Source organism: Hypomesus nipponensis, chromosome 6 (assembly GCF_054491055.1).
Source record: "Hypomesus nipponensis isolate SF chromosome 6, ASM5449105v1, whole genome shotgun sequence".
In the NCBI taxonomy this organism is placed as follows: domain Eukaryota; kingdom Metazoa; phylum Chordata; class Actinopteri; order Osmeriformes; family Osmeridae; genus Hypomesus; species Hypomesus nipponensis.
The window spans coordinates 4,657,833-4,683,402 of NC_140366.1; the positions used below are offsets into that span (position 1 = coordinate 4,657,833).

At 43.0% G+C, this 25,570-nt stretch overlaps 1 protein-coding gene across 2 annotated transcripts in view; it reads left to right on the plus strand.

Moving 5' to 3' along the window:
• Positions 1–18,496: 18,496 nt before the first annotated feature.
• The window catches only part of LOC146286474 (glutamate receptor ionotropic, kainate 2-like), a 61,300-nt gene continuing 54,226 nt past the window's right edge, over positions 18,497–25,570 (plus strand). For both annotated transcript variants that reach the window (XM_084700021.1, XM_084700022.1), the window contains exon 1: positions 18,497–18,614. In XM_084700021.1, coding sequence (XP_084556147.1) covers positions 18,497–18,614 — 118 coding nt within the window. The remainder of the gene's footprint in view (positions 18,615–25,570) is intronic.

A 25,570-nucleotide genomic window follows, 5' to 3' on the forward strand; every position in this document is an offset into this window, starting at 1 on the left:
TTTTTCAACCAATAACTCAATTAAAATTACAAAGAGGGAAATTTGCAACTTTTTATCGCAACTTTCACTTGCTCCCGCAATGTCATCGCAACAAACACCTAAAAAACACAGCAACTTTCATTGCAACTTTTTGGAAGAGCTCCCGCGATATCAGGATTTTTAGCCTGCAACTATCAGAAAAAGGCCCGCAAAATCCTGGGGGTACTGAGTTGTATGGGAAACAGGAATTATTTGTTCACTACTGAACTGTGTCTTCGGGGATTCTTTTGTTAATTTCTCCCCTGACTAGGCCTACTTGAAATAGCATAGAAGACGTGAAGGGTTTGTTCACAAATGATAAATAATGGTCTTTGGGTCTTTAGTTAGTTCAGTTGCTGTGATAGTTACAAGTCAGTGTGATAATAAAATACCATTTCAAAATCATAAAAACTGTCACTCATTAGCGTAGCCAGAATTTTAATTTGGGGGGCTCCCATCTTAAAATGAGAAGTTGCAAAAAAACAACATATAAACTATTCCTTGTTTTTTTTGTAAGAAATCAGAAATCTGAAGGGGCCCAGACATGTAAACGAGGGTGCCTGGACCCCAAGAGCGCCTTATGGCTACGCTTCTGCTGTCACGATGTATTGTGTTTAATGCAAGAATTGTTCTCTCCTAAAATACTATCTGCCAAATAAGTGTGCAACTGAATCAAAATGGTCGAAGATTATTATCAGTCAATTTTATTTTACTATATTTAACAATAGGCCCTACTAGACTCATAGCCGAAGAGGAGGAAACAAGTCATTTGTTCACCATTTCACTGAATTATTTGTTCAATTTTCACATGACTTTTGCAAAGTACTGAGCCTTTCCCAGGGCCTCAAGTGAGAACTGAACATCAGCTCCCTCACCAAGGAATACAACTGAATATGTCCTTCCTACGGCAGCTGAAGAAATACAACCTGCCAAAGACAATGGTGGTGCACTTCTACACAGCCATCATTGAGTCCATCCTCACCTCCTCCATCATCGTCTGGTACGCTGCTGCCATTGCCAAGCATTGCGAGCAGACTGCAGCGTATCATCCGCACTGCTGAGAAGGTGATCATCTGCAATCTGCCTACCTTCGAGGACCTGCACACCTCGAGGACCCTGAGGCGAGCGAGGAAGATTGTGGCCGATTCCTCCCACCCTGGTCACTCCCTGTTCTAGTTACTCCTCTCGGGTAGAAGGCTGCAGATCATCAGGACTAAAACCTTATGCCATAAGAACAGTTTCTTCCCATCTGCTCCTGGCCTCTTCAACAAGGCAAAATGTGTAACCTAGGTTAATACAACCATAAACAAATACATAAAAAACAATAATAAAAAAAATATATAATGCAAGAAATTATGTTATTAAGTTAATTCATACTAACCATTATAATCGGCCTACACTGTAAATGTTACCGCCACTTACCAGGTGTACTGTTCCTTTAAGGAAATGCAACAGTCAAACAGTGTAGCGACCGAGAGAATGTAGTCGGGTGCAGTCCCGTTCACAGCTCGGAAGGTCAGTACCAGGGTCTTGAATCTGATACGGGCTGAGGAGGAGCGGGGTAACATGGGAGTGTCTGGGTAGATGACCGGGGGCCTGCACTACGAATCAAGATTTGCCGTTAGCGAGGTAACTTCAGGTTCAACCCAGGGTATCAAAACGGTGGATCACTTGTTACCGGGGTAGATCGCCATGGTAACACATGCTGAACGGCTAACCAGGGGCCCGTTCGTCGTAGGGGTTGAAGCTAAGTTAATCAATTGTCCCTTTAACCCGTTAACATAAGCGAGCTAACTGAGAACCGCAAATATCGGTTCGTCGACGGCTGATCCGCATCCAAATCATGTGGTTAATTTCAATCAGGCTAAACTCATCAGGGCAAGGGCAAGTGCACGAGCACGTCCTACTTCAAAAGGCAGGAAAGGTCGATCACCAAAACCGTGATTTTCTAACGGTATAATGGCGGAAAAGACGAAAGAGAGAGCGGTGATATTCTCGCCATCTGAGCAAACTATTATAATGAGTCTCTACGAAGACAATAAGCATATTATCATGGCTAGTCAAACACCGCCACCGCTGCCAAAGCAAGACAGGCAGCTTGGCAAAAAAATTGCCGATAAACTAAATGCGTATTTTGTGTTTACGAACACACGCCACAACTTATCACTCGTTGAGAGGACTCGTTACTCCCGAGTCCTTATAAGGATTTGTTCAAAATGAACGAATTGTTCACGAACGACACATCACTACAACGTGACACACTGAAGCCGTGCTCTCACAGTCCCACATACTGTAGCCCAGGGCTCTTCAATTAGTTTGGAGCTGGGGCTGATTCTTGAAACTGAGGCTAAGTCAGGGGCCGGAGGATGAGTAATCACGGTAACAAATAAAGAAATTCAAATAAACAAATAAAGATATTCACATTCTGCTGTCAACGCTAATTTTGTTGAATCAACGTCAGACTGATGTTGATTCAACATCATTTCGCACCCTTATTTAATATTGAAACAACGTTGAAATCACATCGCAAAATCAACGCGATATCAATGTTATTTCCACCAATATTACTATTGAAACAACGTTGTAATCATAACCTAACTATAGATCAACATGACTTCAATGGTATTTCAATCTAGCCTGGCTGCCAGCCCAACTGCTCCCTCCCACAAAAAAATTTGGTTGGGAAGTTGGGTCTGGAGGGTCTCGTATTGGGGACAACTACAGAAAACCAGAATCTGGGCGTACCAATGAAATTTCCAGGGCGGGCTTTATACGATGATGGACAGATGATCAACAGTAACGTAATCAACGTCACGAAAGAGCCCTTAGGTTGAATTCGTTTTCAACAAAGAACATATTACGTTGCTCTGATTGGTTGTAGGTCTATCCAATTGAGCGAAGAGGCACTTGTTTTACGAGTTCGGTTGAAACACGCCCCGTAGTCACAGCCCAACGGAGAGTTTTCAGACTCATATTCTGACTAGAATTATGAGTATGACAACATCAGGCTAATTTTAATCGATATTAAACCACAGAAAGCGTATAATAGGTGAAACTGTCCTGCTAACAGCCAGGATAAATGTTATGAAGGCTATCCTACACATTAGGTTTATGTGATATATAAATGAAAAAAGACAATTTTTCAGTAAAAATATTTATTTGTAAAAAAAATATAAAATAAAATAACTTTCACTACTGCTCTGTTTGGCGTCCAGCCCCACTGTCTGGGGCATAGCGGAGTCATTTTTGTGTGGCCTGGGCAAATGCAAATTCTGAGATTCCTGTCCCCATTTGCTGAGTTAGGGCATTTAAAACAGAAAACATACAAACACAAAGTTATAACTTTCAGTTGTGATTTTTTATGCTGATGAATGTTCTCTGTGTAATCAAGTCTGCAGTCAAACTTTCCAACGTTCCACCCCATTACAGTTACGACCGTTTCTTACCTTCATTTGTTAAAGATTTGCCACAGCGACCAAGAAAAGTAGCGTCCTACATTGATATATCTAAACCACTATTTCAAACTAACAACGTGTAGTTTTTCATAATTCTATTGTGCAGCGTCAAACTTTTTCTCTATTGAAAGTGGCTGCTGTCGATCACGCCGGTAGACTAGCCTAGATCTATACATTAACAGTCTAGGCTAGCTCTACCAAATTGAGAAAATGACGATTCCGACATAACCATTGGATTTTTAAGCCGGAATGTTTTGAGCTTGGGGGACTACGAGGGACTAGAAATGGCTCTAGCCATTAGCACTAGCTAGCTACAGTACCAGTACAGAGTTGGTAAATTGTCTATACACATTCAATAAATACAATATTGATGGAAACTTGACTATGACTGAATTTAATATAGACAATGTAAATAAACGATAAACGTCTTCAAATATTACATTTGGTACAATTTCACATTAGATCAATATTCTGCTTACCTGATGTGGATCCACAAATGAGAAGGACAAGTTCATCTGACATTGATTTACCAAACAATGGTCTCCTGGTAAAATATAACTCAATGACTTTTCAATCATTGTTCCCGGTCAACTACAAATCAATTTCAGTCAAGACACTCACGTGATTGATTTCACCATTTATTCATACACATGACAAATGGTTTAGCATTGGCGGAATGGATGTACATGGGGAAGCACTCCCTGCCTTCACTGCAGCATGCATGACGTGAGGCAGGGAGCAACAAGTTAAATCCCCCACAGGGAGAACAGACAGACCACATGGGGGCGAAGGGGATGGAGATGGGTGGCAGCAGCGCAGAACACAAGGGTAATCGAGGACGCGTGTGCGTGCATGTGTGCGACTTTATAGCGCCGCCTATCAAGCTAAGCCTATGGGCTGAGAACACGGCGATGGGTGATATGGCGCACGCTGCCCTAGTTCCATGCCTGAACTAGCTCCGCTTATTTCAGTCAAGACACTCACGTGATTGATTTCACCATTTATTCATACACATGACAAATGGTTTCACATTGGCGGAATGGATGTACATGGGGAAGCGCTCCCTGCCTTCACTGCAGCATGCATGACATGAGGCAGGGAGCAACAAGTTAAATCCCCAAAACACAGACACTCCCGCCAGTCTATACTATGTGTAGAGCGGAGCGTCACACCTCCTGAGCCTCAGGAGGACCATTTGAAATCCCACTGTTACTAGCAACAAAACTATGTGTGAGACAAATCAGCGGTGCATCCGCTGTTCTTAGGGCATCTGGACGGACGTCCCCATGTAGACACTGGATTCTGATGGCCACGTAGCGCATCAGAGGACGTCTGTGGATCACCACGGCTGCATGGAGATCCGAAGAGACATACTACGATTGCAATGTATGAAGCCACCCAACCACAAGATACATGTGGACCACATTGGTCACCGGAGGTCTCAGACCCGCTCGGCTTGACAGAGTCAAGTTGCCACTGAAGTACTGCAAGCCTTTGGTGGATGCTCTACAGGTGGGAATGAAGAATCGTTTTAGCCACATGTCAGCAGACCCTGAGTTGATAGCAGCTGCGATTCCTCTTCCAAAATTCCGAATAACTTGGACAAAGGATGATGCCACAATCAGAATGGGTAAGACAGCATGGGGATAGTGAAAAATAAGTGTATGGGTATACACTTTGACTCTTTATCATATTGGCAAATCCACAAATCAATTATGGATGCATGGACAGGGCATGAAACTAAATGTATAAACCTCAGATTCTAGAATGCTATTTAGTACAAAACCTTAGGTTGGGGTCATGAAGTGTTTGGAAGTTGCATTAGTCCTATTATTTATTGTTTCACCTCGAGGACCCTGAGGTGAGCGAAGAAGATTGTGGCCGACTCCTCCCACCCTGGACACTCCCTGTTTCAGTCACTACCCTCCAGCAGAAGGCAGCGGTCAATCAGGACCAAAACCTCACGCCAAAAAAACAGTTTCTTCCATTCTGCTGTTGGTCTCCTCAACAAGGCCAAGAATTCACACAGACTTTCATGAATTCACGTCTTAAAACAATTTGCATTTTGCACCACATTACAAAACTGTATCTGTACCATTTGTATCTTCTGTAATATTTGTATTTTATATTGTAAATTACGGCAACTTATATTTTATTGTATATCTTATTTTAATTCTATTCCACTTAGTATTGCACACGGACAGTGCTCGATAAGTCTCAAACTATTTAAGACTTTAATATCTATGTTCTGTAGAGCACTTATCTGCCCAAGTACCTCTACAAAATCTACAATGTGTGCCAAAATAATATATCCTGACAAGCCATGCTGATCAATTTGATCTATAAGGCCAGCATGCAATCTCTGACATGACTAATGTCTTCCATCGAATCTAGGTGTACCTATCTGCCATTGATCTTGTGCAGCTGTTGGTCTGAAGATAACCACGCCCCTCTCGTTTGCATATGAGATTGGAAATAAATACAGCAGAGAAATAAATGTGGTGTGGAAATATATGTGCAAATAATGTGTAAAAGTCAAAAAATGTAATAAATGTGGCATTAGGAAATAAAAGTCACATTAAATAAATAAATGTTGTCTTTACAAAAACTTCAAGTAAATGAATGTATTTATTTATTGATGTCGGTAAATGGATTCAGCTATAAAATTATACAATGCTATTTATATATTTATTGCCATCTTTTTTTCATAGTCATAATTATTTATGTATTTATCTATTTATTTAGCTATTTATTTAATTTTGACTAACTCGGCGTTCCATCCATATTTGTAAATTAGCAGGAATGTAGAACAATATGGGTGTGAAAGCAGTTATAATTAGCCTGTGTGACAATAACATTTGTTTTGGTTAAAATCGACTAATAATTGTTATAATTAATCGTGATCTCAACTCGTGACCCCTCCCTGAGTTACCACCTTACCGCAGTGGAGGGGTTTGCGTGTCCTTGTGATCCTGGAAGCTATGTTGTCGCAGGCTTTACGCCCCTGGTAGGGTAACCCAAGGCTAACAGGTTCCAGGCGAAGGACCAGACATAGCGTGGCTAAAAAAACTACCATGAAGAAAACAAACAATGGTTCCCAGTTGCCCCTGCCCGGAAGCAGGTCACCGGGGCCACCCTCCTGGAGCCAGGCCCGGGGCTCAATGGTGAGCGCCTGGTGGCCGGGCCTTTTCCCATGGGGCCCGACCGGGCACAGCCCATAGAGACATCATGGGACCCCTTCGAGTGGGCTCACTATCCGCAAGAGGGGTTATGGGGCTCTGGTGCAGTGTGAGACGGGCGGGGGGCCTTGGCGGTCCGATCCTCGGCTGCAGAAGCTAGCTCTAGGGACGTGGAACGTCATCTTGCTGGCGGGAAAGAAGCCTGAGCTGGTGCGCAAGGTAGAGAGGTTCCGGCTAGATATAGTCGGCCTTGCCTCAACACACCGCATCGGCTCCGGGAGCAGTCTCCTTGAGAGGGGCTGGACTTTCTTCCACTCTGGAGTTGCCCTGGGTGAGAGGCATCGAGCTGGGGTGGGAATACTTGTTTCCCCTCGGTTCAGTGCCTGCACGTTCACCCCGGTGGACGAGAGGGTAGCTTCCCTCCGCCTTCGAATGGGGGGACGGGTCCTCATTGTTGTTTGTGCTTACGCACCAAACAGCAGCTCAAAATACCCACCCTTTTTGGAGTTTCTGGGGGGGGAGTGCTGGGGCCCGTTCGTCGTAAGGGTTGAAGCTAAGTTAATCAATTGTCCCTTTAGCCTGTTAACATTAGCGAGCTAACTTAGAACCGCAAATATCGGTTCGTCGAGCGCTGATCCGCATCCAAATCATGTGTTTAATTTCAATCAGGCTAAACTCATCAGGACAAGTGCACGAGCAAGTCCTACTTCAAAAGGCAGGAAATGTCGATCACCAAAACCCTGATTTTTTTACGGTATGATTCGGAGAAGACAAAAGAGAGAGCGGTGATATTCGCCATCCGAGCAAACTATTATAGTGAGTCTCTACAAAGACAATAAGCACATTATCATGGCTAAGTCAAACACCGCCACCGCTGCCAGAGCAAGACAGGCAGCCGATAAGCTATGCGTATTTTGGTAAAATGTAGGCTATAGACCAATTATCACCCTACGAGATATGTTCCAAATAAATTGCACAGTCTGACTGTCACTGGCGACACCCACAGCCTCCAACAGCTCATTGAGCTGACATGATGTCACCAGGGGGAAAAGGGGATCTTGTGCTAATTTTTATTTACAGTGGGAGGAAGCAGAGTTGCGTCGTCCCACTGCAGTGCAGGCCGCAAGCCCACTTTACAGTTCTGCTTTCCCAGGAGGGATGAGGCAGGTGCGTCATGGAGAAGTAGGACGGAGACAGGGAGGTGTGTGAGAAAGAGACAGTGGAGACAGAAAATAATATCAAAAGTTGATCTCTGGGTGATGCTGTGCTGCCAGTGTCTCGCTGGGTCACACTTGTCTACAGTTACCATGGCTACACTCTGTCCCAGACGAGAGGCTTTCCAACGTGATCCCAGTGGCCGGTCCTTGATTTATTGGTTGTCAAGACAAATGATGACGAGTCCCACTGACAGACACACTTCACAATGAGGCATGCTGGAGAGACAGAGTGTGAGTGTGTGAGAGAGAGACAGAAGACAGTGTAATAGGTGAATCGCTGAGAGACTGAGACATGGATAAGGATGGTACGATGGATTCACTGGCCTGAATGAAACTGTGATTTGCTCATTCACACAGATTCACATGCATTCATTTTTTATGTACCTCTACCACATCTAAACAACACACCATCTTTACATTGTAATGACAACTGACACGTAAAGTGATTAACCACATTCTCTAATACACATATACGCTTACTCAAACACACCAAATTGTTTGCGTGTTGCCCATCACGTGTATTAGTGGTTTCCCACCAAGGCTCTCACAAGTGGATTTTCCCAGATTACCCCCTCAACTTCCCAGAAACAAGGAGTTGAATCCCCCACCCAATAATACAGTAGGTATTATATCAGGTGAATAAGCACTAACCCATCAAAGAGTTATCTATCATGTTTTAAAAATAGAGTTTTGCGGTGGAAACCCATAGAAACATGGGGAGAACATGCAGACTGAAAGGCCCAAAGATAGCCCATCTGAGTACCAAACAGTGCTCCAACCAGGAACCTTCTTGATGTGAGGCAATAGTGCAAGGCACCATGCCAATTTATGTGTGTATGTCTGTTGCCTCCAGTTCTGCAATGGATACCTTTCAGCCATGTTGAGCTGGCACTATACATTACATTACATTTAGTCATTTAGCAGACGCTCTTATCCAGAGTGACTTACAGTAAGTACAGGGACATTCTCCCCAAGGCAAGTAGGGTGAAGTGCCTTGCCCAAGGACACAACGTCATTTGGGTCATTAACCGCTCAGCCATCTGACCCCCAGTACAGTACATAGCTTTGAGCTGCACTACAGGCTACACAGCGTTTACCTTGAACAACAGGGTTGTCTTTATAGATTAAATTCTGACTAGCTAACTAAGAGAAAGACAATATTGAAAGTGGATAGGTTACTTTTTTCAGTATAGCTGGAAGGTAATTAGCTACAATACGATTAAACCACTCATCTCACAGTCACATCCTGTGTGTGTGTTCACCTGTTTTGTTTGGCCTCGCCCCCTCCAGCTCTCTGCCTTAAATAAACCCTATTGTTCTTGGAAGCTACCTCCTGTGTCTGAGTCTGCATCTGGGTCTACCTTTATGCGTGAGCCGCGACACTGTTGTGGAGATGAAAGGCTGTGTATTGCTCTGATGAGGGGTTCATGAAAAGTAAATAATCCTACAAAGTTTGTCACCTTCTATGACAATCTCATTTTAGACAAGCAGGCTCCGTGAAAGATTTTGAATAGTTTTTACACAACTCAAATGCACATGATCAAACTAATTATTCATGCCACATTAATAGACTCCAGGTATCGTAGCACTCTTTGGATGATATCAATACCTAGACTCTCTCGATCCACCAAGTGGGTCAGCAATTCGAGACAGTACTTGCAAATGTGCATCGACTCCCTGTCCCCCTGGTCCTCCCCAGCACCAGCATACTCCATGTCCCCCTGGTCCTCCCCCAGCACCAAGGATGTTCCCAGAGGCCAACACCTGTGACATAACTCTGAGACTGCCCATACACACAACCCATGTACAGTTCAAACAGTACATGAAGTCTGGGATAATACAGTCACCCATCTTTGGGCAGGCAGAATGTCACGGCCACAGCCGTGCCCCGGCTTTTGCCCTGCCCTACTGTGTCCCTGTGTCTGCCATTGTCTTCACCTGTGTCTTGTTGAGAGGTTTCAGTTATTGTTTGTATTATCATATCCACCTGTGTCTTGTTTGGTTCTGTGTATTTTAGGTTCCTGTTTTGTGCCCAGTCTTGTTCTTACCCTTGTTAACGTGAGTACCCTGTCCAGGGCCGGTCCTTCCTATAGGCGACATAGGCAGCCGCCCAGGGCGGCATGAAGAGGGGGTGCTGGTAATAAATCCTGCCTAGGGCGCCGAATGTGCTAGGACCGCTACTGACCCTGTCTGTTTCCCGTTTAAAATAATAAACCCTTTGTTTGAGGCAATGTCTGGCTACTCTCCTGCGTTTGGGTCCTACCCCACCACACCGTAACACATAAGGCATATTCGAATTAATTAAATACATCAAATGAAATTGTATAACCTTACTTTTAGAGTGTTTGATTTTAAAAGGGTTTCTAAGTAGCATTGGCTTCTGAGTGTAGGTGGGAACCTACTATTACCGTTGACATTTTTTTAATATTATAATTCTTTAAACTTCTCTGTAATCGATGCATCTGCAGTCGTATCCCTCAATGGAAGTTCAGTTCAAATCTAGTATTTTCACCTGAAGTGCAAGGGAAGTTCACAAAGCTCCAAGCCAGACAGCCAGATATTACTGCATTTATTTGTCTCAGTCTGCACCCCTTTTTATATCATACAATATTACAATTGTGACTACCAACTTCATACTAATAGCTAACTAGCTAACCAACATTGATAGTAGTTCTCACGAGCATCCTTAGACCTACTTTACTTACGTATTAGTTGTTACAATTGTTGTCATAATTTCCCATCAGAGATTCACGCAAGCAGACTTTAATATTGGAAAACCAGACACTGATGGACCCAAACCAGGCGTTAATTCTGTGTGGTTTGCCAGACACGTCTAAAAAATTGAGACAAAATGTACGTGTGTAAATGGCAACGTGTCACGTGACACATTCAAAGCATGCGTCTAAATAAACACGTGCTTTTAACGTGTCACATGACACGGTTCACTTCGAGGCGAAAAAGACGCCGACTTTGTATGGAAGTCGGCAGTTTTTACGCGTGGTTGACACAGGGCCGCGTCAAGCATCGCGCAAAGGACCCGGTTAGTTACACGTGATTGACACACAGGGGCGTCTTACTGTAATACTTGCCCACTAGGCCTGCCATACCCCCTGCACCCATCCCCACCTCCCAGGACGAAGTTTAGAGAGTTTTGTGGTGTGTTAGTAAGAAAAAGAGAGAGAGAGCGAGAGATAGGGAGAGAAAGAGGGAAACCATGACTGTGTTTTGCTAGGTTTGCTTCTCCAGACAGGAAAGTGAGGTAGCAGGAACTCACCTCACCCTAAACATCAAAGACACAAAGCTTGTTGCCGCTGGGCTCAATCTCACTGCTCATCTTGTCTTCACCGGAGTCCACAGAGGAAAACGTAGCTGCTTGTGTGTGTGTGTGTATGAAATAAAGTGATGAGAGAGAGAGCAAGAGAGCACCAGAGAGTGCCAGAGAGTAACAAACAGTGTTGGGAAGTACAGCAGATTGAACAAGGTGAGAAAAAGCGAGGGAAAGTGCGTGTACGTGGGGGGGAGGTGTTCCTGTCGCCCTCTAACAGCCTTAGGGTGGATGTGTATGCAGAAGTGATTAATTGAGGGGTAGAAACGGAGACAGAAGAAAAGAGTGGAAATATGAAGGGTGAAAAGTGGATGATAGATGGATGCAGAGAAACAGCAGGAGAGGAGAGACATCACAAGCTTTCCGCCAGTTTGAGATGAATTTCATTTTTGCACCTCCAGAACAGAGAGGAATAAATGAGATCAAATGGCACGCTCTTCTCTCATATCCTTTCTATTCACTTTTTCCCCCTCACCCACCTAGCCATTCATTTTCCTCCTGGCAGCTTCCACCCCCCAACAACATAAGCAACGTATTCTGACAAACCGGTACCTCTTACCGTCAGTAAATGTCTCAGTCATTGTTCTTTCTGTCAGTTCATGGTGTTTACTCTGATGATGATGAATAAGATCAGTCTTATACTGTTGTTGCATTCATGTTTGCATCTACCTCAACGACAATGCAACAACCTTGGGAGATTTGTGCTTACCTGGACTGTACAGTAGGAGCCTGGAATGCCATTAGAGTGTGAGCGCTGTGAGATAAATGGGACGACACTGCGATCTTGTTCTGCTACAGTAGAACAGAATAATGCCGAGCTGTTTTCATTGTGACAGTAAAATTTCTCTTGCCAGCAGTTGTTCTCCAGCGTGCTCGTATGATAGCTGTCCAGACCGTTTTGTTTGCATTCAAGGGAGGTGATGTTTGGATCTAGAGGGGTGAAAGTTAAGGTCTTGTTATAGCCTCGGCGGTAACACTTTATTTAGAAGGGGTGTGAATAAGAGTGACATGACACTGTCATAACCATGACATGACACATGAGAGGATGTTTATGAATGTTTATGAATGTTGTCATTAGGTGTCATTCAGTTAATTTTGTCATTTCTTATGCAAGGTTGACATGGTTTGTGATGTCTTTGTCATGACAACTTAACATTAACTGAGACAAAATAACCTGTCAATGTCTTTGTCATGACAACTTGACATTAACCGAGACAAAATAACTTGTCACTGTCTTTGTGCCATTTTTACTGATGATGTTGGTCTGCCCTGGACACAGAAAGGACATAAATACCTTCTGAAATTATATATTAAACGTGTTGGATAATGCATTCCAGAGTTCAAACCTCTGACAATGTTGATTCTAAATATACACATTGTCTTGTACAATATCTTAGCATGGCACACATAATCAATGATGTGGATAGCTATGTTTTATAGAGGGAAGTCTAAATAGACTCCCATTTTAGGTCCATCAAACTAAGGGTAACTGAATTTCATACCCTCTCTGTCTCTCTGCAAGCTTTTGGCATTTACTGCGGTTGAATTGTTGGACGTGTTGTTTTTTGCTAGCACTGCCAAGAATTCTATTTGAGCTCCAGAATGAGAAGAAAGGCGCACATGCACACAAATTTGTTAACACACACACACACACACTCACAGACACACTCACACCCTCACACACAGTCACACATACAAACAGGGGATGTGTTTTCTCATCATTCACATTGAGAAGTGTGCTGTATGGAAGTCCTTATCCTGCAAACCAGACAGTGCTGGATGCTCTGTAATAACTCAGCTGCAACCCACCAGCTCTCGGCACTCCTCCTAGCTCTCTCGTGTTTGTGAGTGTGTGTGAATGTGTGTAGGTCTGTATGTGTTGGACTATTTTTAGGACATAATGGTGTCTGGTTCTATTTCTACAATAAAACATTCAAATTATCCTGTGATTGAAAAATACACATCCACAGCTCAAAAGATGTATTTCCAAACTCTTGATCTCCAAACAGATTAGCATGTTACAGTGCAGCTGCACAAAGCAGAATCTGCCACTGGCCCCAGCTATCTGCTATAGCATCCGTCAAGCGCTAACTCAAAGTGACAGTGTGCAGAGAGGTCCTAATTACTGCCTCAGCTGACTAATTGTCGTCTCTGTGGAACGCCTGATGTTTTCTCTTGAAAACCCAGGGTATCTCATTTACAGTTGCTAGGCATATGGGACAACGCCATTGCAAGACAGCCATGTGTACAAACGCTCAAAACATAGCTGCCAATCTTGATTTCTGCTCAAGTAAAGGCTGTGATTCAAATCCGAAACAGTTTGAGGGGAGAGGGTGTGTTTTAAAATGTTCTTGAGAATGTATTGAATTTTGAGAGGGAGAAACAATGTGATGAAAGGCAGACTGATGCGTTCCCTTTTTTTCTTACATTATTAAATGTTATTGGTTGTGCTTGCCTTAGGCAAGGCTCAACCTATATTTTCTCTCATATTTATTATTTATTAAATGTTATTATTATTTTCCCACCCTTAAAGATGCTGTAAAGCAAATTCCATGATTTGCTTTTCAGTACATTATATACGTGTGAAATGAGTGGCTGAAAGCATGTGCAAAGCGCAAAAACTTTGTCGCACTGCAATGTGGAGTGAGATCGTTGAACAGTTTCTCACCTGTTTTCAGCTCAGATTTTGTATAGACGGGGCAAAACCCAACCTATCTATGTCACAGCCACCTATCTACATCAGATCACAGATGTTTTATATACCCTGCATTCCGTTACTTAGCTGGTACGATGCAAAGACAAAGTAATTAACACATAAAACACTCAGAAACTGCAGATAGGTCTGTTTTGATATTTGCAATTGATTTAGCTAGTTGTTGCTGTTGTCTCTAAATTCAATAAATTAGAGGGGGTGGAACTTCAGCTCCTTCAGGCGAAGGAGCTGAAGCAGAGAAGAATCAAGCAGAGAAGATTGCTGATTTTCTCACGATTTCAAAGCATACTTGTCTGTGTTTTTTTTTTTCATTTGAATTTGGATGGGTAGTTGACAACACATTCTTCTGTGGTGTGATGAACTTAAAAAATCAGTTTTCCGCTACATAGACAATGTCAGTGTCAAAATGTTAAAGCAATCGATGGCATTCAATATCCAAATAAATGGAGTGAATAAGCGCGAGGCGGTTTTCCCCATTTACAGCGCAGACAGCCGGTCCCAGGCAGGCAGTGACAATGTTGTTAGATATAGGTTTGGACCATTTTTACACAGGATTGGCCAATTTTTTATTAGATGCAAAATGTCAGTAAAAATCTTCAACCGACGCAAGTACACCTCACAATTTCCCCCAAAATTGCACCCTGTCTAGTTTTGCATTACTGTGCTAGTAGCCAGTTAGCCCATCAGCTGATTTTAAACATAGACTTATTGATTTATGAACTTGAATGAATCTGTTGTATGAGAATATGATAAGATTGTGCCATTGATTGATTGATTGATTGATTGAGAGAGAGAGAGAGAGAGGGGGGGGGGGGGGGATCTCCTTTAGCGTATTGTGTGGCTAATGTGAATGAGCATGTTCTCTTTCAGGGTTTTACCATATAAAATGCATCAGGCTTTGGTTTCCATGGTTTCCTTTTCTCTGTCATCGCTGTGTCTCCTCTACCGGCCTCACTGGCTTAACACAGAGAGGGGGCGAGGAAGAAGAGAGGAAGGAGGGTGGAAGCTGGCAAAGAGTAAATGAAAAGAGAGACAGAGAGCTGCAAAAAAGTCTGTTATTGCCTGTTATCTTTCCCTTAGTATAAGGACCTTAGCCTAGCACTGTACGAGAACGGAAAGAGAGCTATCGCTTTTCAGCTATCGCTATCGCTGTCCAATTTTGTCAGCAAAAAATGAAGCTTCTTCATTTCATGGAAGTGGATCAGAGAAAACTGAATTTGAGAATGAATTGAATAAATACTCTTAAAACTATGACTCCCAAATTGCACTGGGACAGAGGGAATTCTCCTCCAAGGATTCAAGGCTCTCAGGGCTATAACTACTGGGACACTCCTCTGTTTTCTGTATCCTTCCTCCATCATCATCATCACCACCCCCCCACCACCCTTCATGCTGTGTTCAGCTCTACATCACCTGGATGGATGGGCACACATTCATTTGAGAGGTTCATGAGTTTGAGTGAGCGCTGTCTTGTAGTACCCCAGCTCTTAGGGGAGGGGGCACTGTTTCAATGGAGGCGGCTTGGAGCGGACGGCCCTGTCAGTCTTTGCTCCTCTCCCCTCGGCTCAATAAGCATTCCTTTCATGCTGTGTGTGAGGCTCCACAGGCTTGCTGAAGCCCTGATTTTCTCCATAATTATGCTAATGTCACAGATGGTGGGATGGTTGAGTATTTGATAAGCTTCCATTCTGCACAGCGTGGACCCGTTCTGTCTGTGGAGTCCCACGCATTAGGACTAGCGCATAGGATCTAACACTTTTCTGGGGGTTTTCTAGAGAGGCAGATACTCATCTCACAGACTATGTTGTACAGCTTATGTTTGGTCACTCTGCTGGCTCAGAAGGTTTGGCTGCACAATAGACATACGCTGTGCACAATCCTTTTGATGGATCGCTCAGTTCCTGCACCTTGCCTAAGAGGTTTATTCTATACCCTCACATGGACACCCATACACACAAACACACACACACACACACACTTTCAGTATGTGGTGCACAATACGGCCATTCACTCCACAGTTCAGTTCACACACAAGGACACACTGTTCCTCCTTGGATGGTATCCTCTGATCGGATGGCATCAAAGGGCTCTTTCATATCTGCCTCCATCCGACTCAGATTAGATCCCACCGACAATCCACCCACTCCTAGCCAGTATATCTGGAGCCTGTACCTACAGTACGTTCACAGGCCCCATCGAATTTGTTCACTCGTGGTTGGCACTGATAACATACACATGCAAAATTGATGGCCCATTGTCGTCCACACTTAATATTGGATGCCAAGGAGTAGCTCATTTAACTTTTGAAGTAGATTATTCACACTGTATTCACACTGAATTACGATACTCGATAAACTGTTGTGTAAACCAAGACTCTCAATGCTATTATTGTATTCAGTTATAGTCTTCCGTCATATAGGTCTAGATCCAGATGGAGTTGATTTGTTAGCTTTCCTCTGCAATAACACGTTTAGAGACACAGTTAGATGTTGAATTTTGGTAAGCCTTCAATTCTTTTAAACAATTTGGATAATTATTCATTCTTCTGAAACCGACAACGCAACGATTTTATTTAGCCTCAATTCAATTCAAGATGTATTTGTCATTGTCATAGAAAACAACAAAATGTCTGTTTCCATAGAATTTTGCATGGCCCTTTTGCGTATTACAACAGCTGATACGTAGGCATTTGTTTGGTTTGGCTGTTTCTGCAATTGAACTAACACTTGGATGAGATAAGCTGAGTGATACGCATATTTTCTATACATATGTGAGGTTGTCTGTTGCTGTGGTCAAGAAGTCACGCAGTGGGCCTCCGACAATACACATATAGATAGGAGAATGTGCCCTGTTCACCTTTGGAAAGAACAGCATGCACCGTTTAAGGACATGTTTTGGTGGTTATTATATTTGTATGATCCAGCACATGTATATAATCTCCATCTGAGAGACATGTTTCTCACTCATGCGAGCCACTCTGTTGTGGATTGGTGGCATGATCTGACGTTGTTGCTAATAAAACCAAGTCAATCCTTTTCTAATGGTTGTGCCACTGTCTGGTCTACCTGTTAAGAGATCTCATCCTTACACTGAGTTTTACATTGGCTCTAAAACAATATGGCGATGAATATCCTACAATTCACAAATTATTTATATATTTTCTATGTAGCCTGCAGCTCTAACTAATGGTTATTGCTTCAACCAAGATCAGTGTGCTCTTTGGAATCCAAATGAGTTCTTTATGATCTAAAAGCTGTTCTATACAGCACTTCTTCAATTATGTGCATGGTCTGCACCTCTGTCCGTGGTACTGAAATGTGTCTTGTAGAATAGGAAAGCGATGGGAAATGGCTTGTTGGGTGCCTTTCACCATTCAACCTGTCCACTCTGCCTTTCGAAATTGGCTAAAAGCCTACCTTTAAGAATAGAGGAATGTGTGAATGTAGTACTGGCCTAGAAGTGTAAAGACCTGGGCAAAAAGTGAAAACTGTCGCTGAAACCGTACTGTGTACAGGATGGATTGTAAGATTCAATTGACTGTGAGTGTGTGTGTGTGTGAATGTGTGTGGGTTTGTATGTGTTGGACTTTTTTATGACATCGTGGTGGCTGGTTCCATTTCTACAATAAAACATACAAATGATCCTATTGTTGAATACATATCCACAGCTCAAGAGTGAAATAATAATAGTAAAGTAACTGTGGATAAGCTATAAAAGTAACAACTTTATCTCCCGTCAAAACATTTGCAGTCGTGTGCAATGATTAAATGTAATCATTGCATCGCTTTTAGCATAAAACATTTCAGAAGTTGCCTATCTGACTTGCACTGCTGCCACTGAACATCTTAAAACTCACACCAGAAGCGTCAGATTGTTTAGCAGGTGGGAGGATAGAAAACCACAGCTGGAGGCTAGAACACTATCATAAAAGAGCAGGTCCTTTGGGATGCAGATATGGATCATTGGCTCCTTCTCTCTCTTTTTCTCTCTTTCTTGCTCTCTTTTTCTTTCTCTCTCTCTCACACCAACACACACACACATTCTTTCTTTCGCTTCTCTCTGTGTCTCTCTCTCTCTCATGTACACGTACACAAACACACACTCAAACACGCTCTCACCCTCTTCTCCCTTTCTCTTCTGTAGGCTTTATCTTTCTGACGCGCGCACTCACACTAACCTTGGCTCGACGTCAGAGGCTGTGCAGCAGTGCAGTATAATGGGAGCGTAGGCAACCCAAAGTGCCTCATAGGCTGCTATCGCGATTTCACTCTGCCTGGCGCTCTCTTCCCCGACCCTCAAGTGTGGATATCCCTCCGTGTCTCACCTCAGTCACCCAAGCCATGGGCCCCCCCGCCGGATTTGTTACCTCTCTTTATGGATGCTTCGTCTTCCCTTGAACTGGATGATTGTTTCTTGGCGCAGTGAAGAAGGAAATCATGCCGGGACTGCTAATGGATTTAGGGGAAGCGCGAGTGACCATGCCGTGATCTTGCGCGTGGCTACCGTCACCCTGCCGAACGACCGTATCAAAGAATTCCGGGGGAATCAAAGCGTACGGGGGGATCACCACTGTGCATTTTACAAACAACATGAAGATTACCTCCCCGCTGGTAACTAGTCTCGTTTTCAGGTTCAACCTCAGGCTGCTCCCGCTTCTGCTGTTGTTTCTTGGATACTCTCGCGGGATGCCACACGTTTTAAGATTTGGTAAGAGCTTGCCTACTTGTTGTTGGAGGTTAGATAAAGGTACAAAGGACTATGTCTAATTATATTCATCCATACCCGCAGTGGTGTCGTGTTGTCTGCCAATTTGAATAGTGCCGTTTGAAATTCAGAGCTGCTTGTTTTGAGCTGTTTGGCACACATGTTGACTTGTTCTCAAGGAGAACATTGCTAACCCAATCTTTGTTTGTCGGCAAAAAAAAGAATTTTGAAGTGAATGAATGTAATCACATTTATTTAAGAGTGTAGGATGTATCCTTGTACTTTTTTCCAGACCATAATGTAATCACATCTTTGCATCACCACCGCGGTTAGAGTGAAGCAAGCGTCTTAACTTAGGCTACCAGCAGGCAATTTAGTGTTTACATAAAAATGCCGGCAATTAAACCGGTTGTGGGTTGAAAATCTGAACATGCCATAACACTAGAACAACAGCTGGTGGCGAAGTACAATGAATTCAATCCACAATCATAATGCCACTGGCATGTTTAGTAAAATGAGTAATTCAGTTATTGTAGCCTATATGCTTTCCACTGTTCAGAGGAATAGACTGACTATCTGTTGGCCTAGTATGATGATATAACCTTTCAGAATGCAATGGACGCCACATACAACCAGCTGTTCTTATAAACTACCACCAATAACTGTGAGGTTTTGTGTTGGAAAAAGAGGTGGTCATTTGCCTTGCTGTTTTTGGTATGTTTCGCCGGCAAATTCTCTTTAGAACCTGGGCACCAGCTGTGAGAAGATCACTTCAATCGTTATTCCAGCCAGAATCCATCAGATAGCCGTCAATCCACCAGAGACAATATCTTAGTGACCTTTAAACTGTTGACAGTTTAAAGCCATATGGCATACCTGGCCCATACCTTTAGGCTACACTGTTGTATTCAGGTCGTATATGTACATAGCTTGTTGCATTGTAGGCTATGCTTTTGTCAGTCTATGTTTGAAAAGCCTGCCAAAGACTTTTTAATAGTGACAGCGAGCTGCTCTTGCCGAGGATGTCATGTAATGTTGACAGCACTCTCTGACAACCTCTAGTCCCCAAGAGGGGCCTGTTTAAAAGTCAGGCCGCGTCCGCACGAGCCGCCACTATGGCAACGGGATGTGCTTGTGAAACTGCTGCAGCCTCCCTCTGTCCTCGCGCGCTCACTGATTTCCCGTCTCGCACGCTGTCTGACTAGACTCCGCACTAGGCTCTGCAGCGCGCACGCTTGCATCAAGATAGATACGCTTGCTCGCGAGAGATAGGCCGGCGATACATCCCCCTGTGACTGGGTGATTCATGCATATGTCCTGTGATATCTTGCTCTGGGCTAAACGCCATCCTCGTGTGTGATTCCAGTCTTGCGGCGTCAGACTGGAGCGTCATTGCACATAATGCTAGAGCTTTAATGTTGTTTCAACAGCATATTGCCAGTCTGCAGCGAGCTACAAATGGAGACACGACGCTGTGTTCAGGACCATGGACAGCGAGTCCCAGGCAGCGACGATGGCCTGGTATGGGCCAACCAGTTTTATGCATCAACTTAAAAGTTATTCTGAGAGACAGAGAGAAATATAGGAGAAATAAGTAGCCGATACAGAAAGACCTATCCCCAAATACAAGCAATACATACAGTTTTTGATAACAGCACTTCAACTAGCTTGATCAGCATTTTCCGGGCAGCTTTTGGTGTATGCTGGGTAGTGGAAAGGGTCACTTCACCTAGAACTGCACCCCTTTCAGTGCTTGTCCTCCTTCACAGAGGCTGGACAGGACGTTTGTCCCGCTTCTGTTCGCCTGTCAGGCCTCAGCCTTTTCACTACCGAATCACATTCGGTTCACAAACGGCCAAGTCAACAAACAAGTGCAATAGGCCTACGTTCTGTAGCCTGACCCTGTCTCTCGCTGTTGTCTCGGTGTTCTGCCATTTTTTAAATTATCCTTATTCTGTAACCCTAACCTTAACTTTAACCTTGCTGTGCGCAAGTCATAGACTACTTGATGGACATGTGCACATCGTGGTAGGTCATTCCGAGCGATAGCTCTAGCCTATTTGTATTGTATTTGAGTCTAATGTATTTGGTTAGGCCTATGTTTAGAGGAAAACATTCAAAGAAGGGAATAGTTTTAATGTTTTAGTCATTTTGCTGCCAAGAGGAACAGATGTTGGGTTTATTTACCCTGGTTGTTAGTTTAGAGAATAGTGATCAAATTAAGCACACTTTCCAAAATGTGTTTAATGAAAAATGATTTAACTATATGACGTAGGCTACATCATGTTAAATTGGTCTACATTCATTAGCAAAGGAATTTCACTATGTATACATACGTTCAGGTGGCTGTCAGTCATCAACACAACTGGTTTTATCACATCTTATAATGACTAAAATGTAGGCCCTACCACATTTAGCCTACATTAGCCTATGTAGGCATATTACTCATAATAAGTTGTAAAGACAGAAACTAATCATCTCCCTTAGAAGACTGAAAACCATGATGTCAATGACTTAGAGACAAAGCCGTAATGATAATATATATTGGGAGGGGACACCCCCTGCCCAATATTCAAATCTGGTCAAAATGTCCCCCCAATATATTGATATACAAATATATGAATGTCCTACGTTACGTCAGGTAACCACGCACTGTGTCGGAAATAACAGATCATAACAAATGTAATTCGTCCCCCCCAATGTACAGCCTTGCTTCGAGACAATGTTGTCATTTCAATAATCAGATATAACGAATCTGCTTCTGCGAAGCTGGGCTGATAGCAATATAACCATACACAACCTAGACACCAATGCACAGTGATTAAACGTCATTATCTGAAGCACATGGGGTTTTTAGTTGCTGTGGAAAAACTGTTTACCCTGTACCGGGAGAAAAAAACTCGCTCAACTTCACAGAGGAAATATTGTCCCTAAACTGATGTTTTTTTGTTGTTGTTTACTTCCTTTGTTTATTGTTCATTTACAGGTTTATGGGAGAACCTTTGGCTATTGCGCTTTTTCAGTTTCATTTAGGTAATTAAGTCCAGACATTGTTCTCCCTATTTGTTGAGTGAGCTGTTTTCACAACATTCGGCCGAGTCAACACACACGAAAATGATTGTTGTTGCATTATTTACCAAGTTTTTCTTTCTCCGTCTGCTCGGTTTACAGCAAGCCTATGAAATTATCGGGTGGAGAGGCGCGGGAAACGGCGTGACAATGCATACAGGGACTTGTAGTTAATTGACTTTATTTGCTTTTGCTGCTCCAGTGTGCATTATCAGCTCCACGGAGTTTAGTTTAGGATTGCAGGCATTATGGATATTAGTGCTTGTCCCGGCCCACTGCCAGTACGTTCCCAGCGAGTACATTTAAATAAGCTCAAAGCTGCTTAAAATATTCACGTGTCACTCGCGCGCTCTCTTGTTTAGAAATGTGAGACGATATCCTCCCGCTTGCAAATTATTTCCATGGTTTAAAAATACCCAGTGAGGCTTTCAAGAACAAAGAGGAGATCTGTAGCATTAGCATGCAGAGCTACACACGGGTGTGAAGGATAAACCAGAATTTATTTTGCGTATTTACAGGCCTGTGTCTTTGAAGGTCTCGCTGTTGTCATGCAGAAGGTCTCCTCGATGGCATTTAATTCAGGAATTCCTCATAGTTGTCCTCACAACCCGGTACTGGATACACCAAGCAACTATGGAAGAGACAACAGCATGGCCTGAGAAATATTCTGAGCAGTAAAAAGGAGGAGCAGTTCTCCATCTGATGTAGCAGACGTAATTTGTGGATAAGCTTCCTCTCCCTCACGGAGCATCACTCTTGGTCATTGTCACTCAGCACCGTCCCTTGGTATGCGTGGGGTCAGGGGTTACGTGTGATTGGAGATGTGGAAGCCATCTCCGGAGAGAAGCCGTAACAGCTGGGGTCAGTGAGAGATTGTGTGTCTCGGATCGACTGAAAGACAGTAGCTGATAAGCAGAAAAGGGACTTTTTATTGTGTAGTGGAATTCATCCGCTCATAACCAGTGTAAAAGAGTAGGCTAGTAGGACAACTCATTGAGAGGTAGTAGATGGAGAGAGAGACAGACAAAAGAGGGAAAGACAGAGAAATACTCAGGCAGATAAACATAGAGATAATGTTAGAGAGAAAGAGGGAGAGACAAATAGAGAGAGAGAGAGGCAGAGAAAAGTAGACTGCAAGAGACCAACAGGGAGAGATGGTGTGAGATACAAAGACAAAGAGAGTGCAGGATAGTGGGATGAGATGAAACCGGAGCTATCAAGATAAGGAAGAGCAACAGAGCAAACTTCAGCACATATTGGAGAGAATAAGTGTGGATGGAGATTAATTCAAGACATAGGGTGATTTCAGGTTATGTGGGACACTTTTTAGTAGAGGCTCCCTTAGACGTACAAAATAACTGTTAACTCGCCCCAGTGGTGTTTCTGTAAATAGTTTTTAGGGCATAGGAACATTTTCATGTTGGAATGAAATGGGAATACACAATATTTTAGAAGCTACACACTTTCAATCACAACATGACCCCCTCTCTCACTCAGGCAGCATTTCAGGTAATGTGGGACAGCTTGTCTGGTAAAGTAGGACAGTCATCGTCTGTCAGCCTAGTCTGCTAATATAATAATAATTTGTTTATATACCACAATGTTAGGTGCAAGGGTGTGGCAAGATTCATTAAGTTGTGGGGTTTGACTTATACATAAAGTGTAACTGATGTCAACCTTAATGATCTGCAGTTTATGTGCTAGCTACAGTAGCTAGTCCTGCTGCGTTAGCATTTCGTTGGACTAGCGTTAGTGGTCACTCTTACAAGTCTGAAAGCGCTGGTTTGATGACAGTGTAAGTTGTTATTTAGTTGGGAATTTAGGTTAAGTGCAGTATGATGCATTGGTATTAAACATTTGAGACTGTCGAATTAAATTACTTTTATAGCATAAACACAACATTACTAGATGTCCCACTTTACCTGAAAAATGCTGTCCCACATTACCTGACATGATTAGGTAATGTGGGACAGTCACATAAAATGTTTGTTTTCTTCTAACAAAGCATTATTTTACACATTTTTGTGTGTGTTTCAATCAGTGGTTAACCCCCGTCAATATGCTGCAATAGTACTCATTGTAACTTAATTTAAATTCCTTTGCCAGCCTTATCATTGAGAAATATAACGTCATATATCGCTGAACTTTCGATGCTTTTTTTCTGTATAGACCTCTTGTCAAGCCAGATCACGCCTACTCTGATGATGTCAGACAAATAAAAACCACTGCATATTGACTAGAAGTGTTGTATTTACAAGTCAAGATCAGCTCGGGTGATTGGATGTCGGTTTTGCACATATTAAATCATCAAAATGCATAACTGTCCCACTTTACCTGATGTCCCACATTACCTGAACTCACCCTATGTGTGCTTGTGAGCGTGTGTGCTCGTGCACACCTGTCAAGAGAGAATGGGCCTGTTTGCGTGCATGAGCATTTGTGCTGTGTTTGGCTGTGTGAGACAGATCATGAAAAAAGAATGTCCTTGTGAATAAGTGATTACTCTAAACTGGCCTGTGATTCAGGGAGCTCTCAGTGTTTATCTAGCATACACAGAAGCACTTTTCTGCAGTTTGTTTTTATATCGTGGATTTATGTCAAACCCGACTGAGCTTACTCACACAGTCACATCTTCTCATACATTATGCATCCCATTTACCGATGCAGTACAGATACTCCAGTCTGATCTACCTACACAGAGCTTGGTTAACTGTTGCCTGTTCGTGTTGTTTGAACAACCTATCCAATTGAAAGCTTTTAGTGTGAACAACCTTTCCAATTGAAAGCTTTTAGTGTGAACAACCTATCCAATTGAAAGCTTTTAGTGTTATTTAGAAATAAAGCCAGGCTGTACTGAATGTGTGTTGGTGTGTTGAAAGGGAAAGAGATAGAGGGTGTGAGTAGTACAGTGAGCGTGTAGTGAGTGTGTACACAATTGTGTGTGAGTGTGTGTATATGGGTGGAATGTGTGTGTGAACTGTAACTTCATAACAGATTTGTGGCACTAATTAGAACTGTGAAAGGATTGTTCTGGGGGACAGCAACAAACCTGTAATTCAGTGAACATAGCTTGTCATCAAAGCTGATAAGAGCTGTATGATTGCTCTGTTATTAAAAACTGAGCTTTTCTCTGGTCTTTTGTGTAAAGTCTTGGTTTTTCTTTCATAGAGGATATGATCTTGATTTTGGAAAAGTGTGCATTTCTCTTTTTTGTGGTGTTTACACTCTACAACATGTACAAATACAAATGAAGACATGCACATATACTAACACACAAAACATACATGCAAATGCAAATACACCTATACACCTACACACACCTACACACTAATGTTCTAATTGGAGATGAAACAGCCAATCACAGGCAGTGGCGGTCCTAGCACATTGCGCCCAGGGCGAGTTTATCAATTGCAACAAAATGGGCTTTGGTAGCCTGGCTCTGCCCTCCTACGTACTTCCGCTCAATTTGGATTTTGCTTCTGTACTCGGTCTGGCCATTCGGTACATAAGTCAGATTTTGCAGGTTAATTTTCTACCGGCGAATCAGCAAACAGAGGGAGTGGCTGACAACGATGACTTTGATGTTGTGCGCTAGTTTGAGTTGTAGTTCCGTAATGGCGGCGAAGAAAGATGCAAGCGTAGCCATTCGGTCCGTTGTGGCAACACTGCCGAATATCTTTAAACTAAAGCCGGAGCAAGAACAAGTTTTGCTGAGTTTTGTTGGTGGCCATGATGTTGTGGCCCGCCTCCCCACGGTGTTAGGGAACAGTTTGATTTTCCAGCTACGGCAGTTAGCTCTGTTACAGTGGTGGTGAAGGAATTGGCTAAGGCGAACGCTAGCGATTGGTTATGGCAAATCAGAGTGGCTCTGGGCAGATCCAATAGTTTTA